This window comes from Heloderma suspectum, chromosome 2 (genome assembly GCF_057233095.1).
Source record: "Heloderma suspectum isolate Gila_16-S chromosome 2, 16-S_ref, whole genome shotgun sequence".
Classification (NCBI taxonomy): Eukaryota; Metazoa; Chordata; class Lepidosauria; order Squamata; family Helodermatidae; genus Heloderma; species Heloderma suspectum.
Window position 1 is genome coordinate 212,612,293 of NC_139459.1, and position 20,284 is coordinate 212,632,576.

General features: G+C 42.8%; 1 protein-coding gene across 14 annotated transcripts in view; it reads right to left on the reverse strand.

Annotated features, from left to right (window-relative positions):
• Positions 1 to 20,284, reverse strand: part of RPTOR (regulatory associated protein of MTOR complex 1) — a 493,211-nt gene that overhangs the window by 92,644 nt on the left and 380,283 nt on the right. For all 14 annotated transcript variants that reach the window (XM_084837711.1, XM_084837700.1, XM_084837701.1 and 11 more), the window contains 3 exons: positions 16,890 to 16,993; positions 10,315 to 10,498; positions 10,044 to 10,154 (listed from right to left, as the gene is read on the reverse strand). In XM_084837711.1, the coding sequence (XP_084693837.1) occupies positions 10,044 to 10,154; positions 10,315 to 10,498; positions 16,890 to 16,993 (399 nt within the window). The remainder of the gene's footprint in view (positions 1 to 10,043; positions 10,155 to 10,314; positions 10,499 to 16,889; positions 16,994 to 20,284) is intronic.

Below are 20,284 nucleotides of genomic sequence, written 5' to 3' on the forward strand. Positions count from 1 at the left end.
GGACCTGGAAACATCTGCCTCTCCTACTGACATTTAGTTTGCTTTTCAACATGGTGGGATTCTTTTTTAAATGTAGGCAGCTGAAATTCCCAAAACGCAGCAGGAGCAAACCCGGATTCTTTGTTCCTGAATGTGCCAAGTGTGGCATTTGCAGAAGAGAGACTATTCCACATAGCTCTAGAGAACATTATGGTCTGTAAGAATATGAAACTTGCCAAGATGAACTAAGCAGCTATCAGAAAAACAATGCAGCTGAAACTGATAGCATATACCAATTCTACCCCTTGGTTGCATACAGTACAACTCAGTATTTTTAAGGCGCTAATTATTACTCAGTGAAAAGTTGGGATTTTTTTTTTTTTTGCTATGTTTGGTACAGAACACCCTGTAGAAAACAGTGTGCCATTTTGTATGCACCAAATAAGAGTCTATGAGATCTCTACAACATGTAATTCAAAATACAATTCAGGAGGTATGGGAGACCTGAGGCCAAAAGCTTAATTTAAAAAATAAATAAAAACAAAACATCTGTAGCTGGCTCTCCAGTTATTTTTTTTTAAGTCAACAACAACTCATACACGCCAAGAAATGGTCATAATTGCTTGCACCACCCCAAATATAGCCCCCTAGGCATTTTGGAATCCTTAGTTTCTCATATAATATCTGTTTATCAGACAAGTGTAGCACAAAGGAATGTGTAAAGGTCCGTAGGCAGAGAAGATTTAAATCCAGAGGAAAATTAATGCAAGAGACAAAAATAGGCGCATTAATTAGGAAGTCAGACTCACTTGGTATGTACATAGAAAATAAGGTATTTCTAACTCTGATTAAAAAAGCAAACTGACATTACAAAGGGCAAGGCACATACAGGCTTAGCTGCCTAGTTTTGAAGACTTTTTCAGGCCATTTCAGTGTCCCAGATGGCATCAGCAACATGTTTTCTATGCCTTTCCCACCCTCAACCTGGAGCAGATCTAATCAGACCATGTATGCTTCAATGTAAGCATCTGGTAGAATGAATATGAGAGAAACTTGGACTCACCTTTTTTAAAAAAATGACACTGTACTAGTTTGGCAAATGGCACTCATGGTTACATGAACTAATTAATATTTATAACAGGGGTGGGCACCTTGTGGTCCTCCAAATGTTTTGGCCTACAACTCTCATGATCCCTCACCATTAGCTATTTTGGCTAGAGCTGATGGGAGTTGTAGGCCAAAAAAGTTGCTCATTCCTGATTTATAGAATGGCAAAAGGTATGTTAACCTAGCCAAAACCTAGCCATCATGGCCAATAGGAATCTGGCTCATCACAAGACACAGACTTGATTCACACATAATGGCAATTCCTGGGTAGTTTAACCCAGGAATTTCCATGGCCAAGCAGGAGTGACAGCGCGTGCTATTTCCCATACACACATAGCTTTCAATTAACAACCCAGGAACAACAAACCATAGGTTAACTCTGGCTTGTTTAACCCTGAAACAACACAGAGTTTCTGGGTTTGGGCATCACAATAACAACTGAGGAAGAGGTTGTTTTGAAAGCAGAAACAATCAGAACATGGAAGGAAGCGCGCTTGCTTGCTGCTGCTGGGTCCCAATGTCCCATTGTTTAAATAACCCATGGGTTGTCATTATGTGCGAATTGGGTCAAAGTGTGTTTAGTTTTTTAATGTGTTTTTAAATAGTCAATACACTGGGAAAAAGCTTGAAAAACATAAAATGATGACAACGTACGAAGTTTATAGACAACACCTGCATCGTCCATTTGCTTTACTGTATGTGCTTGTATGTCTGACCATCGCTGTTACCCTCCCCTCTGCACGCTGTAAATCTGCATCTCTCCCCTGTAATATTTATCCTCCATGGGGTGGAGGAAGCTTGTGCCTGCATAATCTCATACTGCAGCAAGCAATAGTAGAACGGTTGAAAGTCCAAACTTAACTATAATCTCTTCATCTTTGAACTGTTATCTATAATCATGAAATGCTTTTAATGTGCAGCTCAAAACTTGGGAATAAGTGGTATAGGTTTTGTGATATTTACAGAACACTTCCGGAATGCCCCCTTTCTCAAGAACTAAAAAAGTAAAAGAAACAAAGAAAAGACCTTAATTCCTGTCAATGGTTCTTAGTCAGCTTTTAACTTATAACGACTCCATGGTTTCCTGTACATTCATTCGGCATCTTGGCAAAATGCCCAAGAAAAAAAAAAGAACCTCACACAGTGTCTACCAAACAATTTCTTCCATGCGTACAGTACACTAGTCCAGTGTAGCTTTGTTGCCAATTTGCCCATTCTGAATTAATTTAGCATTGCTGCCATTTTTGTGATCTAGCTGGATTTTGAAGCTTAGTTTCAATGCTAGACAACAGCCAATTTTAAATGTGCATATTTTGTATGAGCACTATTTTCTTTTCCCTTAGTTTATGTGACAACCTATATAGGGCCTGACAGTTAACTTGCAGATAATGAAGGATAGCTAGAACTCAAGAATGGCACTTGTATAGAAAAAAATAAGGCTAGAAAGAAAGGATGAGGGAAGCAGAAAGTCAGCAATATTTAGACCATCTACTTACACTTTCACAATGGAAACAAGGATCTGGAATTCCAGCTAAGGGAGTAAGCAGCTGGGAGAGAGTAACAGGGGAAAAGCAGTGAGTGGGGAAGGTTTACACACTTCTCCCTCCTGCTACACTTCCATTCCTGATGCCACTCTGTAACAGAGAAGTAGTGGTCAGGAATTTGTGTTTATCAATATTGGCTTCTTTTAGGTTACCAGTGCATCTTCCAAAATCAGATTACCATTTTCAGATGTTTCCTCAGTTGGCCAAACTTTCTCCTTGTATTTCTGATGAAGCCTTGTCATGAACAGTACATGCATTGGGGAGGAAGGGGAAAAAAAGAAGTGAAAAAGTGCATTTATTGGGAGTGGGGTGGATGGAGATGGGTGAACAAGATGAAGTGGTAGCAGAAGCTCATGTGAGATTGAAAGATGGTGGTGGGAGAGGGGAGGGGGAAAGGGGGAGTGGGGTTAGGATCATGCAGGAATGAGAAAGATGGGCAGAGACAATATAGGGAGGAGATTAGCCCATGATTTGGGTGCTTGTTTATGTAGATAGGTATTTAAAACGGCTGCAATGTTGGCTGCAGGCTTCTAAGGTTGCAATACTATACACAATTACCTGGGATTGAGCCCAGTAAACACATGGAGTTGCTTCTGATTATTTATTACATTTCTATACCACCCAGTAGCCAAAGCTCTGATTTGCATAGGATCAGGCTACAAATCAAAGTCTATTTGAAAGCAGCTACACTAGTTCAGCAGAAAGGGGGAAGCGAACAACAGGAGGCTAAAATAAAGACCTTCTAGGAATCTTAAAATACAACAAAAATCTTGAAATATGATGCTGGGAAGAAGAGGGGAAAATGATCTTATTAGTCAAATTACTTTTGTAGAACATCAGCACAATCCACCAATATTTTCTCTGCAAACCCTGGGTGCTTCCAGATGGAGGGCTCCCAGCACTACTAGTCAGAAGGCATTGTGCAGCAATTTTGTATTTTTTCCCTTAACGGATTGTCTGTGGTAAGGAAAAATTGGAAGCAGCTGTAGGGAAACACGAGAGGACTACAAATGGAAGATGACAATGTCTGAACTCCCCCCTCCCACATACAATTCTGTGAATGAAGCAAGGTGATGGCACCATAAAAGCCTCATCTGGAAGTGCCACCTGATAAAACAAATGGGAAAACCTATTAATTTCCAGTAGGAAATGGAGGAAAATTCTTGGTGGAATGTGACCCATGTTCTTAGTATAAAATGAAATAAGTGGCATACAATGATTTAAAAAAAAAACCCTGCTGATTTAAGACCAGAGTTAAGGCTATCTCATGTTGGCTAAAGCCTACAAAGCCAGGAAATTGGAAGCTAAGGCGGATGACTTAACAGATGCACCTCATGCTCAGTAATGATGTTGTACAATGCCACAAATTGTGTTTACTTACAACTTACCCTCCATGCACCCATACTTTTCCTCGGTCTTTCAGGCCCAAATCCAGATGGGAAAGATGGAGTGCCTGGGACCAGAAAAGATGCTCCATGTTGTCCTGGTCCTGTACTGCCCTGTGCTGCTTTAATAAGGCCTCCTCTCCCCTCAGCCACATTGCTGGAATATAATGGCCTCATACTTCTCCATCCAAGAATAAATAATTATTCAGAACACTGCAGATATTCTTAAACCTCTTTTAAAACAAAACACTGAAGTACTCACATTAAAACATACACACATACACACACACACACACCCTGTATGCACAAAGAGATGCATTTTGATTGGATGTCTGGAGTGATTTATTAGATTAATAAGGCACCACTCTGGTGAAGAGCTATTCTCAGAAAGTAGACAAATGTTTTTAATAACTATTGGTAGTTAATATATTACCCACTCCAAATAAAGACATCATTATCCTAATTCTTTTCTTTAAAAAAAAAAAAATTACATACTGTCTTCTGGACATTGAAACAAACACATAAAACTCACTTTGTCCAAAGTGTTTGTAGTGAGACTAACAGCTTGAAACTTATAAAATGTTCATCAAATTATTAACATTTCCAAATGTTTCACGTGCTGTGTAGCTATGGGTATCAAGAGGAAATTAATTACATTTGTGTTGTGCTTGGTGATGTACCAACTGTTTTACTACTTAGAGGATTCCCTTGGTGATTCAAATTTAAAAGAAAAAAACTCAGGAGGTTTGCAAACCCATCAGTAATATATGTTGCAGTATAAATCACTTTGACATGGAACCAATTAGTATTCTTTCTAACAGAATTCTATTCTGTCTAACAGAAAAAGTGGTAGTGCCATGATGACTAGTAGGGCTCCCACAGATAAAAGAGGAAAAGCCCTAGGAATGCGGAAAAATACTGATTAAGTATGCATAAGGCCAGTGTGGGAAGGTCTTCATGTTACTTTACAAAAGATCCCTCCCTCAAATAGCCCATTGAGGGCTATGCATGCTTATTAATATTATTATTATTAATAGGGTGGGTGGGAGGAGATTGGACAGGTCAAGTTTCCTCCAAATGGAATTAATCTCCCCCAAAAGGACCCTTTTGATCTCTTCCCTAATAAGCATGGGATTTGTCTTTTTCACTGCTGCTGCATTCTGGGTCAGTGTATACATTCAGCTATCCACCACAACTCCTAGATCTCCTCCCCAGATTAGCCCTCTTCATATGTTACTCACAGGAGGGGGGCCTCATGAAATTACTGCTGTAACATGCCTCCTTCCCATGGTGTTCTGTAATGCCAAAAGTCCAAATTCATGTGTGAGGAGGCAGCACCATGGCTCTTTCCTGAAGCATCATCTCACCCTCCTGGGAACTGAGGCAATGCTCACATGGAAAGCAACTGTATCATATACTTGCCCCACATGACCTGGAGGAGATATGCTGCAGTAGCTCCCATGTTACTGAATATCAAAACGGGCTCTGGTAATTATATGATTCAACAAGTGGAAATGAGTGATAAAATACAATAGCCCTGGCAAAGAGGCTCTAAACAAACAAACAAACAAACAAAAACAATCTGTTGTGATGGTTCAGACTACCTCCATATTTTGAATGCATGCCCCTTTATGCAATGTTTGGTTTTTCTTTTGACAGACATTTTTATCCCAGAATTTATTGCAAGACATATTTCAACTTCTTTACATTAGCCAGCATGTAAGAAACCCACTGCAGTGCCAACAGAGGCACATCTATTTCTGCTCTTTCTTCAGCCAGTAGACTATGGCACAAAATAAAGGAGGGGGTGATTTCAGAAGATATAAATGCATACACACAAACACAGAGCAATGAGTTGTTATGCCAGTATGATTTGGCATGCATTTAGGTAGCTCACCATCAGGCATACAAACTGTAACAGAGAGTCTTACACCCAGAAACCTGTCTTGCTGAAGCAAAACAGACATTTTGATGGTTTCTTGCAATTCAAAATTTCAATTGCCTGGTCTCATCCAGTATGTGTCTTTAGTTTTGTCCTAGTAGAAGCTTCTGTGGTGCAAGAGAAGACATTAGTACTAGGTAAAAAGGGTGCTTTGTTATGTCCTTGAGATTTTAAAAGCAGAACAAAGAACGCTGTCCCTCAAGTTCCAATTCACACTGCAGACAAGCAGCCTGGAAACAAATTGAAACTCTAAAGATTCACTAAATCAAGTAGGGTCAACTCTAAATTCTAGCAGAGGATGTGATCTGCTGACCTCCATCCTGGATTAAAGAGGTTTCACTTAAGGTACAGTGTTCCAATATTGCTCCCATATTAATACAACTAGAAACTGTAAAGACAGTGAGATATCAACAATTCTGCCCTTGCTGCTGGAAGACAGAGGCTTAATTACACAGCAAGCAAAAACTGGCATTGAGATTTTTTTTAAAAATAGTTTGTGCTGATGTCCTTCTGGGACAGCAGACAGGTAGAATACTTAATCACCACAGCTCTCCTAGGAAGCCAAAGTGCTATCTGGCTCAAAGAAATATCGTTGTTGGGCACAAAAAACACACACATAAAGTTTCTTTTTACAGCAGACCAAACCATAGAACATGAGCTAAAAGATGGTTTTGGACTAGAGCCACATTCCTCTGCACAAATCTTAGCCCCACCACATCCCTTTTCTCCAGCTATCCCACTTCTCTTTGCTTGTGTGTGAGATACAGTTAATGTGTAAAATACATAATGAAGATTCACTGTGTTCAGTAACAACTAGAGACAGTATTAGCCTGCTCATGGTATCATACACAATATCAGTTTCATGAATTCAGCACAGTCTTTTTGCTGTACAGATGAACAGAAGCATGATGAGAGGGGAAGGAGCAAGACTGTCTTTGAACACAAACCTCTGTAGTAATTAGCAAGGAAAGATACAGAAAACACAGCTGCTTGCACCAAATTTGCAGCCAGCTGCTTAGAAACCATCATTCCCTGCACCACTGTGATAATTTTGGTGCCAGTATTATACATAATTTATATAACATTGTTTAACATACAATCCATCTCTCATTCATATTCCTGTAAGGCAGGCTGTTATTGTTCCAGTTCTTACTGATGGAAATAGGGGCTGAAAGGTAGTAAATCAAAGAGTCCATGGCCGAGTGGGATTGAAACACTTTAGACTTTTCTGAATGACTTCAATGCAACAGCTGGGCTTTTTTTCATGCGATTTTGTTCATTTTAAAATCTGTCCCCACAAGCGATGGGCCATCAGAAAGGCTTAGATAAAATCACCCCTGTGGTGATGCAGTATGGACAAATGTCCTAGCAATAGCCTTGACCTAGATAGACACTGGCAACTACTGCTTCAAGGTCTCCCACCCACCTACAGAACCATTCCATTGTACAGCTCTCTTCACACATTACATGGATTGTGGCAAACAACTGCATCATCAGAGCCAGGGTTGACTGCGGTTCCCTGCTGAGTGTGTTTAATAGTAAAGGGGGTATTTTTTGGCTGGTGTAATGTGTGAAAGAGCCCTTACTTTGTATTTGTTTTCAGTTTGTGCTTGATTGTTATGTTCATGGTGTTCACAATCAAAGGGAGGCTTCATGAGTTACAATTAAACAAATAACAATGGTAGCATATATACTTTATTCATGGTTTCTATGGAATGTGCAAAGGGGGGAATGAGATGCACAAGTTCAAAACGTGCACAAAGTTCTCGCATATTACAGGAGAACTGTGCGATTTTCCCCATCATGTATTGCATAGGCAAAGACAGAAGACATGCAAGTTGCTTGACTTTATTTATTTTATTTATTTATTATTAAATTTATTAATCGCCCATCTGGCTGGTCACCCAGCCACTCTGGGCGATGTACAGAATATAATGAAACAGTTTAAAACAATAAAATTCTACAATAAAAACATTTTCTAAAATACCCTAACCCACCCCAAATGCCTGCCTGAACAACCACGTTTTTAATGCACCATGGAAGCTCATTAAAGAGGGGGCATGGTGGAGTTCCCTAGGGAGGGAGTTCCACAGAGTGGGGGCCACCACAGAAAAGGCCCTCTCCCTCATCCCCACCAGTCTAGCTGTCCTGGCTGATGGGACAGAGAGAAGGCCATCCGAGGCTGATCTTGTTAAGCAGCCTGTCTGGTGTCGCTGGAGGTGCTCCTTAAGATAGGCTGGGCTGGAACCATATAGGGTTTTAAAGGTCAAAACCAACACCTTGAATTTGGCCCGGAAAACAACTGGTAACCAGTGCAGCTCCTTCAGCACTGGAGTGATGTGATTTTGCCGGCGGCTGCCTTTAATCAGGCAAGCCGCCGCGTTCTGTACCAGCTGCAGCTTCCGAACCATCTTCAAGGGTAACCCCACGTACAGCGCATTACAGTAGTCTAAACGAGAGGAGACCAGGGCATGTACTACCGATGGGAGCAGATGGTCGGGAAGGAAGGGGTGCAGCCGCTGTATCAGATGGAGTTGATACAGCGCTGTCCGGCTTACAGCTGACACCTGAGCCTCCATGGACAGCTGGGAGTCCAAAATGACCCCCAGGCTGTGGACCTGGTCTTTCAAGGGTAGCTGTACCCCATTCAACACCAGGTCAACATCCCCTAGCCTCCTCTTGTCTCCCACCAAAAGTACCTCGGTCTTGTCAGGGTTCAGCTTCAGCTTATTCCTCCCCATCCAGCCACTCACCATCTCCAGACATTTGGACAGGGATTCTACGGCCAACCTTGGTGAAGATTTGAACGAGAGGTAGAGCTGTGTGTCAACCGCATATTGATGACACTGCACCCCAAACCTCCTGATAGCAGCCCCCAGTGGCTTCACATAGATGTTAAATAGCATCGGAGAGGACGAAACCCTGTGGCACCCCACAAGTGAGTGGCCACGGGTCCAAAACCTCCTCTCCCAGTGCTACCCTCTGGTACCTGTCGGAGAGGAAGGACCGGAACCACCGCAATACAGTGTCTCTAATGCCCAACCCCTCCAGGCGGTCCAGGAGGATACCATGGTCAATGGTATCAGAAGCCGATGAGAGGTCGAGGAGAACAAGGAAGGAGCATTCACCCCTATCCAGAGCCCTCCTCATATCATCCACCAAGGCGACCAAGGCTGTTTCTGTCCCATGCCCAAGCCTGAAGCCCGACTGAAATGGGTCTAAATAATCAGTTTCTTCCACGTGACTTTCAGCTACTACTGTTTTTTTCTAGGATACAAAGCTGCCCACATAGGTAAGAACATTTGATCTGTTCTATACCTGAACTACAGAAAGACTGCCATACAAGGTATGTGGGAAATTGGCTGGTAGAATGGGATCCCATGGCTGTGCAAAAAGGTCTGGTATCCTTGATGCTGTGGTGAAGATGAGGAAAAGGAGATTGCAATCTTGTTGCCCAAGAGGCAGTGTCTTTGCAATCACCAAATACAGGCCACTTCAGCCTTTTACAGCAAGGCAGCTATAGACAAGTGTGGCCTCAAACTTTCATGCCCCATTCCTTTCTCCAGTTTGCAGCAGGAGCTGCACATTCACAGGGTTCCAAAGGAAGAACTCTCAGTACCCTAGAGGCAGGGACACTTATGACAGCAATGGGTACAAATACACCACTCCACTCGCCCCCCCCGCCCCCCAAGATCGAGGCTGGGAGGCATCTAACTGGCTCAAGCCAGATCACCCATGAGATGGATTCAGTATTAGCTGGAAGCACAAAATAGTGATGCAGTTACAAGGCATTTTGTGAATGAGGCTTGCATAAATTATTTTTCGGAATACCAGGCTATTACCAAACACAAGGAAACAATAGCTGCTTTTATAAATCAATACTCAACTCTGGAACAGGAAGAGAAATTAATAATGCAGAAGGAGATAGGAGACCATGAATGAAGATTGGGCAGACACTTTGTGTGTGCATGTGCATGTATATCTATCTGTGTGTGCGCATGCAAAAAGTCATTTGCTTTTTAGGGGTGGGGGATTTGCATGATTCTGCAATTCAGAAAAAGTTTAGGGAAGAAAGGCAGACTGTACCTTCATCACTGGTTGGGCAAAATACTTGGCACTCCAGTCGCAAAACCCTGTCTGCATTGTTGCTGACATGAAGTTTTTGTGACCCACAGTATCATCAGCATCATCAGCTGTCTGTCCAGGAGAAAAGCGGGGAAACAGAAGTACATATGATTCAGTTAGAAAAAACCTCCTTACCTTGTCACTCAGGGAGCTGACTTCACATGGACTACACTACTACTAGTGCTTCTAAAAGTTATATCCCGCCTTTCCTCTAAGGAACAGCTGATCTTACCTGATCTGGGCCTTTGTCAAACATTTTCCTCGTCCTAGGAAATTGGTGGGAATGGGGAGTGTATTGCACCCCCATGTTGCTCACATTTGCAGGCCTTACAGATGAAATATCCCGGTTGACAGGCTGCTTTGTCACATCATTGGTCAAGCTGGAGCTGCTGGTGCCGGAGGTCGGCGGTGACCCTCTAGTAATGGGAAACAAAATATGGGTGCAATACGGCTGTACTGGATATTCTTTTACCCAAGGGGCAGGGATACAAATGTAAGCTGCTCTAGACAGTGTACTAGCTGCTTGTAGCAACTATAGCTTGTAGTCTCCCCTGTTGGTTGTTTACTCTTGTGGGCAAGGCCATTGTGTTTTTAGACAGTAGCTGTTTTCCAAGGTGGTAGCACTTGGCCCTTACACCAGTGAGATTGCAGGGTGAGTGGGAATGATATTTTAAATAAAGAAAGGATTTGTACCTCAGATCCAAGTGCAACAGTATTTATTTTAACATGTCTCCTTAACTGAAACCAGAGTTGGGCTATCCCCAACTGAAAAGAAGTAGCAGTTGCAGGAACTCTGGGGGAAAGTGACCATGTTATACTTGAGTTCTTGGTTCTAAGGGAAGCAAAAACCGAGTGTAGTCAAACGCGTACCCTGGATTTTAGGAAAGCTGATTTTAATAAACTCAGAACAATGATAAGTAAGGTCCCATGGCAAGCAACTCTAATGAAAAAAGGAGTCCAAGATAGGTGGGAGCTTTTAAAAAAGGAAATTATCAAGGCACAATTACAAACAATTCCAACAAGAAGAAAAGGAGGAAGACAACAGAAGAAGCCAATGTGGCTTCACAAAAAGCTTAGAGATGACCTGAAAACAAAAAAGGACACATATAGGAAGTGGAAAGAAGGCCAAGCAACAACGGAACAGTATAGGCAGGTAGCACAGAATTGCAGGGATGGCGTCAAGAAGGCTAAAGCTGAGAACGAGCTGAGGTTAGCGAGGGAGGCTAAAAGCAACAAAAAGGCTTTCTTCAGATATTTGCATAGTAAAAGAAAGAGGAAAGAAATGGTTCAGTTATTAAATAAGGATGGCAAAATGATAACAGATGAGAAAGAAAAGGCAGTGGTGCTCAATTCCTACTTTGGCTCAGTCTTCTCCCAAAAGTGGGTCTATGACCCCCCGGCAAAGGCGAAGTACAGGCTGAAGGGGCAGGATTGCAGCTTGAGATCGATAGGCATATGGTCAAGGAACACCTAATTACTTTGAATGAGTTCAAATCTCCAGGACCAGATGAACTGCATCCTAGAGTAATAAAGAAACTGGCAGAAGAACTCTCAGAACCACTGTCTATTCTCTTTGAGAAATCATGGAGGATGGGGGAAGTGCCAGATGACTGGAGGAGGGCTAATGTTGTCCCTATCTTCAAAAAGGGTAAAAAGGAGGAACCTGGGAACTACAGACCAGTCAGTCTGACATCAATTCCTGGGAAAATCCTGGAGCAGATGATAAAGCAATCCATCTGTAAGCACCTTGAAAACAATGCAGTGATTACTCAAAGCCAACATGGATTTGTCAAGAACAAATCCTGCGAGACGAATCTGATCTCATTTTTTGATCAAGTAACCTCCCTTGTGGACTGTGGGAATGCTGTTGACATCATATACCTCGACTTCAGCAAAGCTTTCGACAAAGTGCCCCATGATATCCTGATGAGCAAACTAGCTCAAAGTGGGCTAGATGAACAATGATCCAGTGGATCCACAGTTGGCTACAGAATCGGACTCAAAGAGTGCTTATCAATGGGATCTTCTCAAACTGGGGAGAGGTAACGAGTGGGGTACCGCAGGGCTCAGTCCTGGGCCCAGTGCTCTTCAATATTTTTATGACTTGGAGGAGGAGGTGCAGGGAATGCTGATCAAATTTGCAGATGACACAAAATTGGGAGGGATAGCTAATACTTTGGAAGACAGAAACAAAATTCAAAGTGATCTGGATAGACTGGAGTGCTGGGCAGAAAACAACAGAATGACATTTAATAGGGATAAATGCCAAGTTCTGCACCTAGGAAAAAGAAACCAAATGCACAGTTACAAGATGGGGGATACGTGGCTCAACCACACTACAAGCGAGAAGGATCTTGGAATTGTTGTTGATCACAAGCTGCCTTGTTGTGGCGAAGGGGCTTGCGTAACTCAGTGAAGCCATAAGCTATGCCGTGCAGGGCCACCCAAGACGGACAGGTCATGGCAGAGAGTTCTGACAAAATGTGGTCCACTGGAGAAGGAAATGGCAACCCACTCCAGTATTCTTGCCAAGAAAACCCCATGGAACGTATCACAAGGCTAAAAGAGATGACGCCGGAAGATGAGCCCCTCAGGTCGGAAGGTGTCCAATATGCTACTGGGGAAGAGCAGAGGGTATTTCCAAGTAGCGCCAGAAAGAGTGAAGCGGCTGGGCCAAACCCGAAAGGACACTCAGCTGTGGATGTGTCTGGTGGTGAAAAGAAAATCCGATGCTGTAAAGAACAATATTGTTTAGGAACCTGGAATGTCAGATCAATGAATCAAGGTAAGCTGGAGGTGGTCAAACATGAGATGGCAAGATTGAACATCGACATCTTGGAAATCAGCGAACTAAAATGGACAGGCATGGGCGAATTTAATTCAGGTGACCATCATATCTACTATTGTGGGCAAGAATCCCTTAGAAGAAATGGAGTAGCACTCATAGTCAACAAAAGGGTGGGAAAAGCAGTACTGGGGTACAATCTTAAAAATGATAGAATGATCTCAGTACGAATCCAAGGCAAACCATTCAACATCACAGTAATTCAAGTCTATGCCCCAACCACTGAGGCCGAAGAAGCTGAGGTTGATCGGTTCTATGAAGACCTACAACACCTTCTAGAACTAACACCCAAAAAAGATGTCCTCTTCATCATAGGGGATTGGAATGCTAAAGTAGGAAGTCAAGAAATCACCGGGATAACAGGCAGGCATGGCCTTGGTGTACAAAATGAAGCAGGACAAAAGCTAATAGAGTTTTGCCAAGAGAACATGCTGATCATAGCAAACACTATTTTCCAACAGCACAAGAGGCGACTCTACACATGGACGTCACCAGATGGTCAATATCGAAATCAGATTGATTATGTCCTTTGCAGCCAAAGATGGAGAAGCTCCATACAGTCAGTAAAAACAAGACCTGGAGCTGACTGTGGCTCAGATCATGAGCTGCTTCTTGCAAAATTTCGGCTTAAATTGAAGAACGTCGGGAAAACCACTAAACCGTTCAGGTATGACCTAAATCATATCCCTGATGAATATACAGTGGAGGTGAGGAATAGATTTCAGGGATTAGACCTGATAGACAGAGTGCCTGAGGAACTATGGACGGAGGTCCGTAACACTGTTCAGGAGGCAGCAACGAAATCCATCCCAAAGAAAAAGAAATGCAAGAAAGCCAAGTGGCTGTCTGATGAGGCTTTACAAGTAGCTGAGGAAAGAAGGGAAGCAAAAAGCAAGGGAGAAAGGGGAAGATATACCCAACTGAATGCAGAGTTCCAGAGAATAGCAAGGAGAGACAAGAAGGCCTTCTTAAATGAACAATGCAAAGAAATCGAGGAAAACAACAGAATGGGAAAGACTAGAGATCTCTTCAAGAAAATTGGAGATCTCAAGGGAACGTTTTGTGCAAAGACGGGCATGATAAAGGACAAAGAAGGCAGGGACCTAACAGAAGCAGATGAGATTAAGAAGAGGTGGCAAGAATACACAGAAGAACTATACAGGAAAGATCTGAATGTCCCTGATAGCCATGATAGTGCGGTCACTGAACTTGAGCCGGACATCCTAGAGAGTGAAGTCAAGTGGGCCTTAGGAAGCATTAGTAACAACAAAGCTAGCGGAGATGACAGTATTCCAGCCGAGCTATTTAAAATCCTAAAAGGTGATGCTGTTAAAGTGCTGCATTCAATATGCCAACAAATCTGGAACACTCAACAGTGGCCACAAGACTGGAAAAGGTCAGTTTACATTCCAATTCCAAAGAAGGGCAACGCCAAAGAGTGTTCAAACTACCGCACAATTGCGCTCATTTCACATGCCAGCAAGGTGATGCTCAAAATCCTACAAGCTAGGCTTCAGCAGTATGTGAACCGAGAACTACCGGAAGTACAAGCTGGGTTTCGAAGAGGCAGAGGAACTAGAGATCAAATCGCCAACATTCGCTGCATCATGGAGAAAGCAAGAGAATTCCAGAAAAACGTCTATTTCTGCTTCATTGACTACGCTAAAGCCTTTGATTGTGTGGATCACAACAAACTGTGGCAAATTCTGAAAGTGATGGGAGTACCAGACCACCTTACCTGTCTCCTGAGAAACCTGTACGAGGGTCAAGAAGCAACAGTAAGAACCAGACATGGAACAACCGATTGGTTCAAAATTGGGAAAGGAGTACGACAAGGCTGCCTATTGTCACCCTGCTTATTTAACTTATATGCAGAGTACATCATGAGAAATGCCGGGTTGGATGAATCAGAGGTCGGAATTAAGATTGCTGGGAGAATTATCAACAACCTCCGATATGCAGACGATACCACCCTAATGGCAGAAAGTGAAGAGGATCTCAAGAGCCTCTTGTTGAGGATGAAAGAGGAGAGTGCAAAAGCTGGTTTGAAACTCAACATTAAAAAAACGAAGATCATGGCATCTGGCCCCATCACTTCCTGGCATATAGAAGGGGAAGAAATGGAAGCAGTGACAGATTTTACTTTCTTGGGCTCCAAGATCACCGCAGACGGTGACTGTAGCCATGAAATTAAAAGACGCTTGCTCCTTGGGAGGAAAGCTATGGCCAACCTAGACAGCATAGTAAGAAGCAGAGACATCACCTTGCCGACAAAGGTCCGTCTAATCAAAGCTATGGTTTTCCCAGTAGTAATGTATGGCTGTGAGAGCTGGACTATAAGGAAGGCTGAGCGCCGAAGAATTGATGCTTTCGAACTGTGGTGCTGGAGAAGACTCTTACGAGTCCCCTGGACTGCAAGGAGGTCAAATCAGTCCATCCTAAAGGAAATCAACCCTGAGTGCTCATTGGAAGGACAGATAATGAAGCTGAAGCTCCAATATTTTGGCCACCTAATGCGAAGAGAAAACTCCCTGGAAAAGACCCTGATGCTGGGAAAGACTGAAGGCCAAAGGAGAAGGGGACGGCAGAGGATGCGATGGCTAGATAGCATCACGGATGCAATGAATATGAACTTGAGCACGCTCCGGGAGAGAGCGCAGGACAGGAAGGCCTGGCATGCTATGGTCCATGGGGTCACGAAGAGTCGGACACGACTGAACGACTGAACAACAAGCTGAATATGAGCCAACAATGTGATGTGGCTGCAAAAAAGGCAAATGCTCTTTTGGGCTGCATTCATAGAAGCATTGCTTCCAAATCCCGGGAAGTACTAGTTCCCCTCTACTCAGCACTGGTTAGGCCTCATCTGGAGTACTGTGTCCAGTTCTGGGCACCGCACTTTAAGAAGGATGCAGACAAACTGGACAGGGTTCAGAGGAGGGCAACGAAGATGATCAGGGGACTGGAAACAAAGCCCTATGAAGAGAGACTGAAAGAACTGGGCATGTTTAGCCTTGAGAAGAGAAGACTGAGGGGAGATATGATAGCGCTCTTCAAGTACTTGAAAGGTTGTCACAGAGAGGAAGGCCAGGATCTCTTCTCGATCATCCTGGAGTGCAGGACACAGAATAATGGGCTCAAGTTACAGGAAACCAGATTCCGGCTGAACATCAGGAAAAACTTCCTGACTGTTAGAGCAATACGACAATGGAACCAATTACCTAGGGAGGTGGTGGGCTCTCCCACACTGGAGGCATTCAAGATGAGGCTGGACAGCTATCTGCCAGGGATGCTCTGACTTGGATTCCTGCATTGAGCAGGGGGTTGGACTCGATGGCCTTGTAGGCCCCTTGCAATCCTACTATTCTATGATTCCAACACTTTCTCCTCTTGATAGTGAACCCCCAATGCCACTTATCTATTATATTTTTCCCAACACACAGGTTAGTCTATTTGCTAGAAAAAAAACATCTTTTAATGTCTGAAGGGTAGTTTTTTAATGACCTGAGTGCAAAACCTGGGAAGCTGATGATGAAACTAGTTCCCAATGCACACGAACTAAGCAAAAACAAGACACTTGTGCCACCCCTCAGACATTATAAGATAAGGTCAATACACTTTCCGGCAAAGAGATTAATCTCCCTCTATGATGACTCCAACGCTGAATTATGGAGAACACTGTGTATGCCCGTTTTGGCTAATAAGTTTGAAAATATCCCTGATATGGATGGAATACTTTTAAAAGAGTCTTCATTGCAAGGATTGTACTAGATCAGTTTTATAGCAGTACAAATTTGTTCTCAATTACCCTTCATGTGAAACATCTCTTAGCTTACCACTCCAGAGAGGAGGCTTTAGAACTAGCTACACGGAGACTGCATCCACATCACACACATATGGATTAGCTCTTAAGACGCAAAAACATTTGGTATGACATGAGACCTAAGGTATAGGCAACTTACCCCACTTGGTGTATGTGCATGCCCTTGTTGGTAGGACTGGCTGGGGCTGACTGTGTGAGAGAGGAAGTATCAAGGATGCGCTGGGGGCGGGCATTTACAGTTGCCTAGGAAACAAAGGATTTAACAATTGAGAAAGAACAGATGCCAACCTCTGTTTAACACTGGCAATAAAATTGTTTTCACAGGTGTGAATAAGGGGTGGCCATCACAGGTTATCAAAGTACAGTGGAACCAGTCTTCAACACTACTGTGGCATTAGTATACAATTTTTATGCCTACCATCTGATGCCTGTTAATAATTAATATGTCACGTCTCTCCCTATAATATGTTAACATTTTCATTGCTACTTTGAAAAAAAAATCAGGCAAAGGAGAAGCAGCAATCTTGAGATTACCTTTATGTCTGAAAAGGAAATTTCATTAAATTACCTATCTGACAAAAATGTCAACACTTGAAGTTCATTTCTGAGCACAAGGTCTTTCACATGTATATTGGGTCAACACATTTCCAGAAACTAGAACATTTAATATGCAAATAAATGATCATGTATAAATGGTGCTTTAATAGTAGTCTAACCCACCTGATGTCTCACAAGAAGGAAGACTCACAGTGTGTTCAGGGGTGAAAAATTAATTCATGTCCCCATAACTGGAGCCCCTTCACTGTAAATTTTCTTGAGATATTGGGCTAGTAGTAGCTTTTGAGGCAATAAAAACAATAAAGCAGCTCTTGCAATTCCCAAAAGGTATGTAGATGAACCTCATTCACCATCTCTTGAGGTTTGGGGTAATGGGAAGAGGGATGGGAACAGGGGGCAAGGAAGTGTAAAGAACCAGGCTTCCAATGAAGTAGAAACTTTATTTACAGGGGTTTGTCAAATCCAAAAGAGATGGAGCTGATAGCCATTACGATCCCAGCAGTCATACAAAAAGGGGGTAAAGAGCCATCAACAAGGCATTTGGGAACTTGGGAGAAATAAATAGCATAAACAGCAGATGGTGTTCAAATAATATCTGTATTTACACTTTACACCCACAATTGCTGGGTGCACACAGACAACTGCTGCAGTTGTGCTTGAAAGTACATATCATCTCTCCTCCAGTGTGTTGGATTTGGCCTTTTGAGGTGGCTGTCTTCTCTCCTTCCCAACCCACTAGGTTATCAAAAGAAAGATTTGCACTGTGCCATTTTTTTTTAAGGACCAAAGCCCTCAAGAACACCATACACTTGAGAGGATGAATCTATCAGTTTGCAATGACGCAGTACCAGCCACATCTAGAAGAGTGAGAGACGCTGCTGCTAATAAACCAGTAGGATAGATTACATCTGGGGGTCAAGCTGGCTGTCCTTCTCTAAACAGTTGGCCATGGAATTGCTTGGCAACAAATTCAAAGTTTATTTTTTAAAAATGCTTATTTGCTTGTCAACTGTCTTGTGTTAAGGACATACACTTAGTCATAAAACTTAGAATCTTTATATCTTCTTTTAGGGCTGGCAGAAAGATTCCTCTCCATCAGATCCTCATTGTTACAAATGGTTCAGGCCAGTTCAGTTCTAGTGAACTAGCAAGCCACACCAGAACTGAACCGTCTCTTCTGCTTCCGCTTCCCACAAATGTTCATAAATTGGCTGTGAAAGAATACCATTACATTTATTATGTTATTCAGGCCATAATCCTCTGGGAGGGTGGATTTAGCAGATCTCCCTCTCCACCTCCGGAGAGGGAGGCCTGTGAAAGGAGAAGGAGGTCTACCCTCACAGGCCTCTGCACTGCAGGCATGAAAACTCCACTGCATGCCACTCTCTCATCAGTGCTCTAAAGGAGATTAAAAGGTGTTATGTGGTTGGGGGTGGGGGTGGCTTTGGATCTGCTGTATCCAAAGCCCTCCCATTCTTCTTCCATACAAACAAAGGGTTTATTTCCAGTATAGCAGGAAGGATACAAATGTGGTATAAGCCCTACAAAACAAACCTGTCACAGCTTGATTTCCAGTAGCTACAGTATAGACAAACCTAGTTCCAGCAGCTAATAATCTATTTAAGAAATATGTTCTAAATCACTTTGGCTGAAGAATAAACTGATGGTTTATTCTCACAGTACTTATACCAGATATATCCTTCCTAGGACAGAAGACATTGACCTGGTTCACACAATCACCACAGCTGCAGATGGGTTGTGGTGTGTGCCAGCATGTGCTGGGTGGTTTTTGAATATTCAAGCTGTAGCCATGGCTTATCATGTTGTACAAACCTGGGCACTGGGGGTTGTGTGAGGGATAAACCACCTCTGCATAACCATAGGACAAGCCATGGGTTATGTGAGGGTTGTTTAACCCTTGCACAACCCCCACTGCCCAGGTTCAGATGACATGTGAAGCCGCTGCCTGAATATTCAAAATGGCTGCCTGCACATGCCGGCACATGCCACAGCCCACCGACTGTTTGAGCATGCAAATTGGCCCAGTGAATAATGGAGCCCAAAGAGTAGCAAGGGTTTGGTGTTTGTTCATTCACAGAATTGTCTGTCACGGAGGGTACATTGCACAGGTTAACTGAGCCTTAAACCATCCATAGAAAATGACTAGTTGAAACAATCTGGGAAACAGCTTCATTAATAGTAACCTCTGTGCATTAAAGGTCATGTTCCCATCTTCAATTGTAAAACAAAAAAGTAAATGAGCAGCAGGGCTTTTAAAAAAATGGTAAAAACAAAGTTGTTCACTTCAGTTAATGGCCTGAATCAAAACATCCCAATATATGAGTGGAAGGCACTTCCGTGAATGGGGGGGAGGGGGGAGAACCATCTCTCTCCCATCCCCCAAAACTGGCTACAGAGGGCCAAGAGACCTTTCTGAGTGGCTTTTCAGAAAACTGCAGATACAGGAAAATCAGCAACTCCACCCCCACCCCGAACAGTAGTGCCTATTGTTTGTGCAGTGCTGTGGGACCTCTGGATCCAAGCCCAAGTCTTCAGTATTAAAAAAGAAAATAGTTGAGACTAAACAACAGTATTTGTCTGCCTTTGGTTCCAGACACAATACAATGCCTCTGAAACAGGGGAGGATGTTCAGGCCTGTAAGCTGTTTGAGCTAACGCAATTGTACAGTGATGTAGCAGTTTCTGAAGCAACATATCTCCTTTCCAATAGCTCAGGGTCTTGTTAGCACCTTTGTTACACACTTGGATGTCAAAGGTTTGCAATTTTCATTAATCTGAAAGAAAAATCTCTGACTGGTTTGGAGCTATAAATAGGTGGAAAGGGAAGAAAAATCTAGATTCTCATTATAGTTTGTAGCTAGCTTCTTACAGCTAAATTTAGCAACTTTGAAAAATTAAAAATAAAGAAGGTTGCCAGCTTAAGTACCCAAGGACAATGAGCACAATCTGTTTAGCA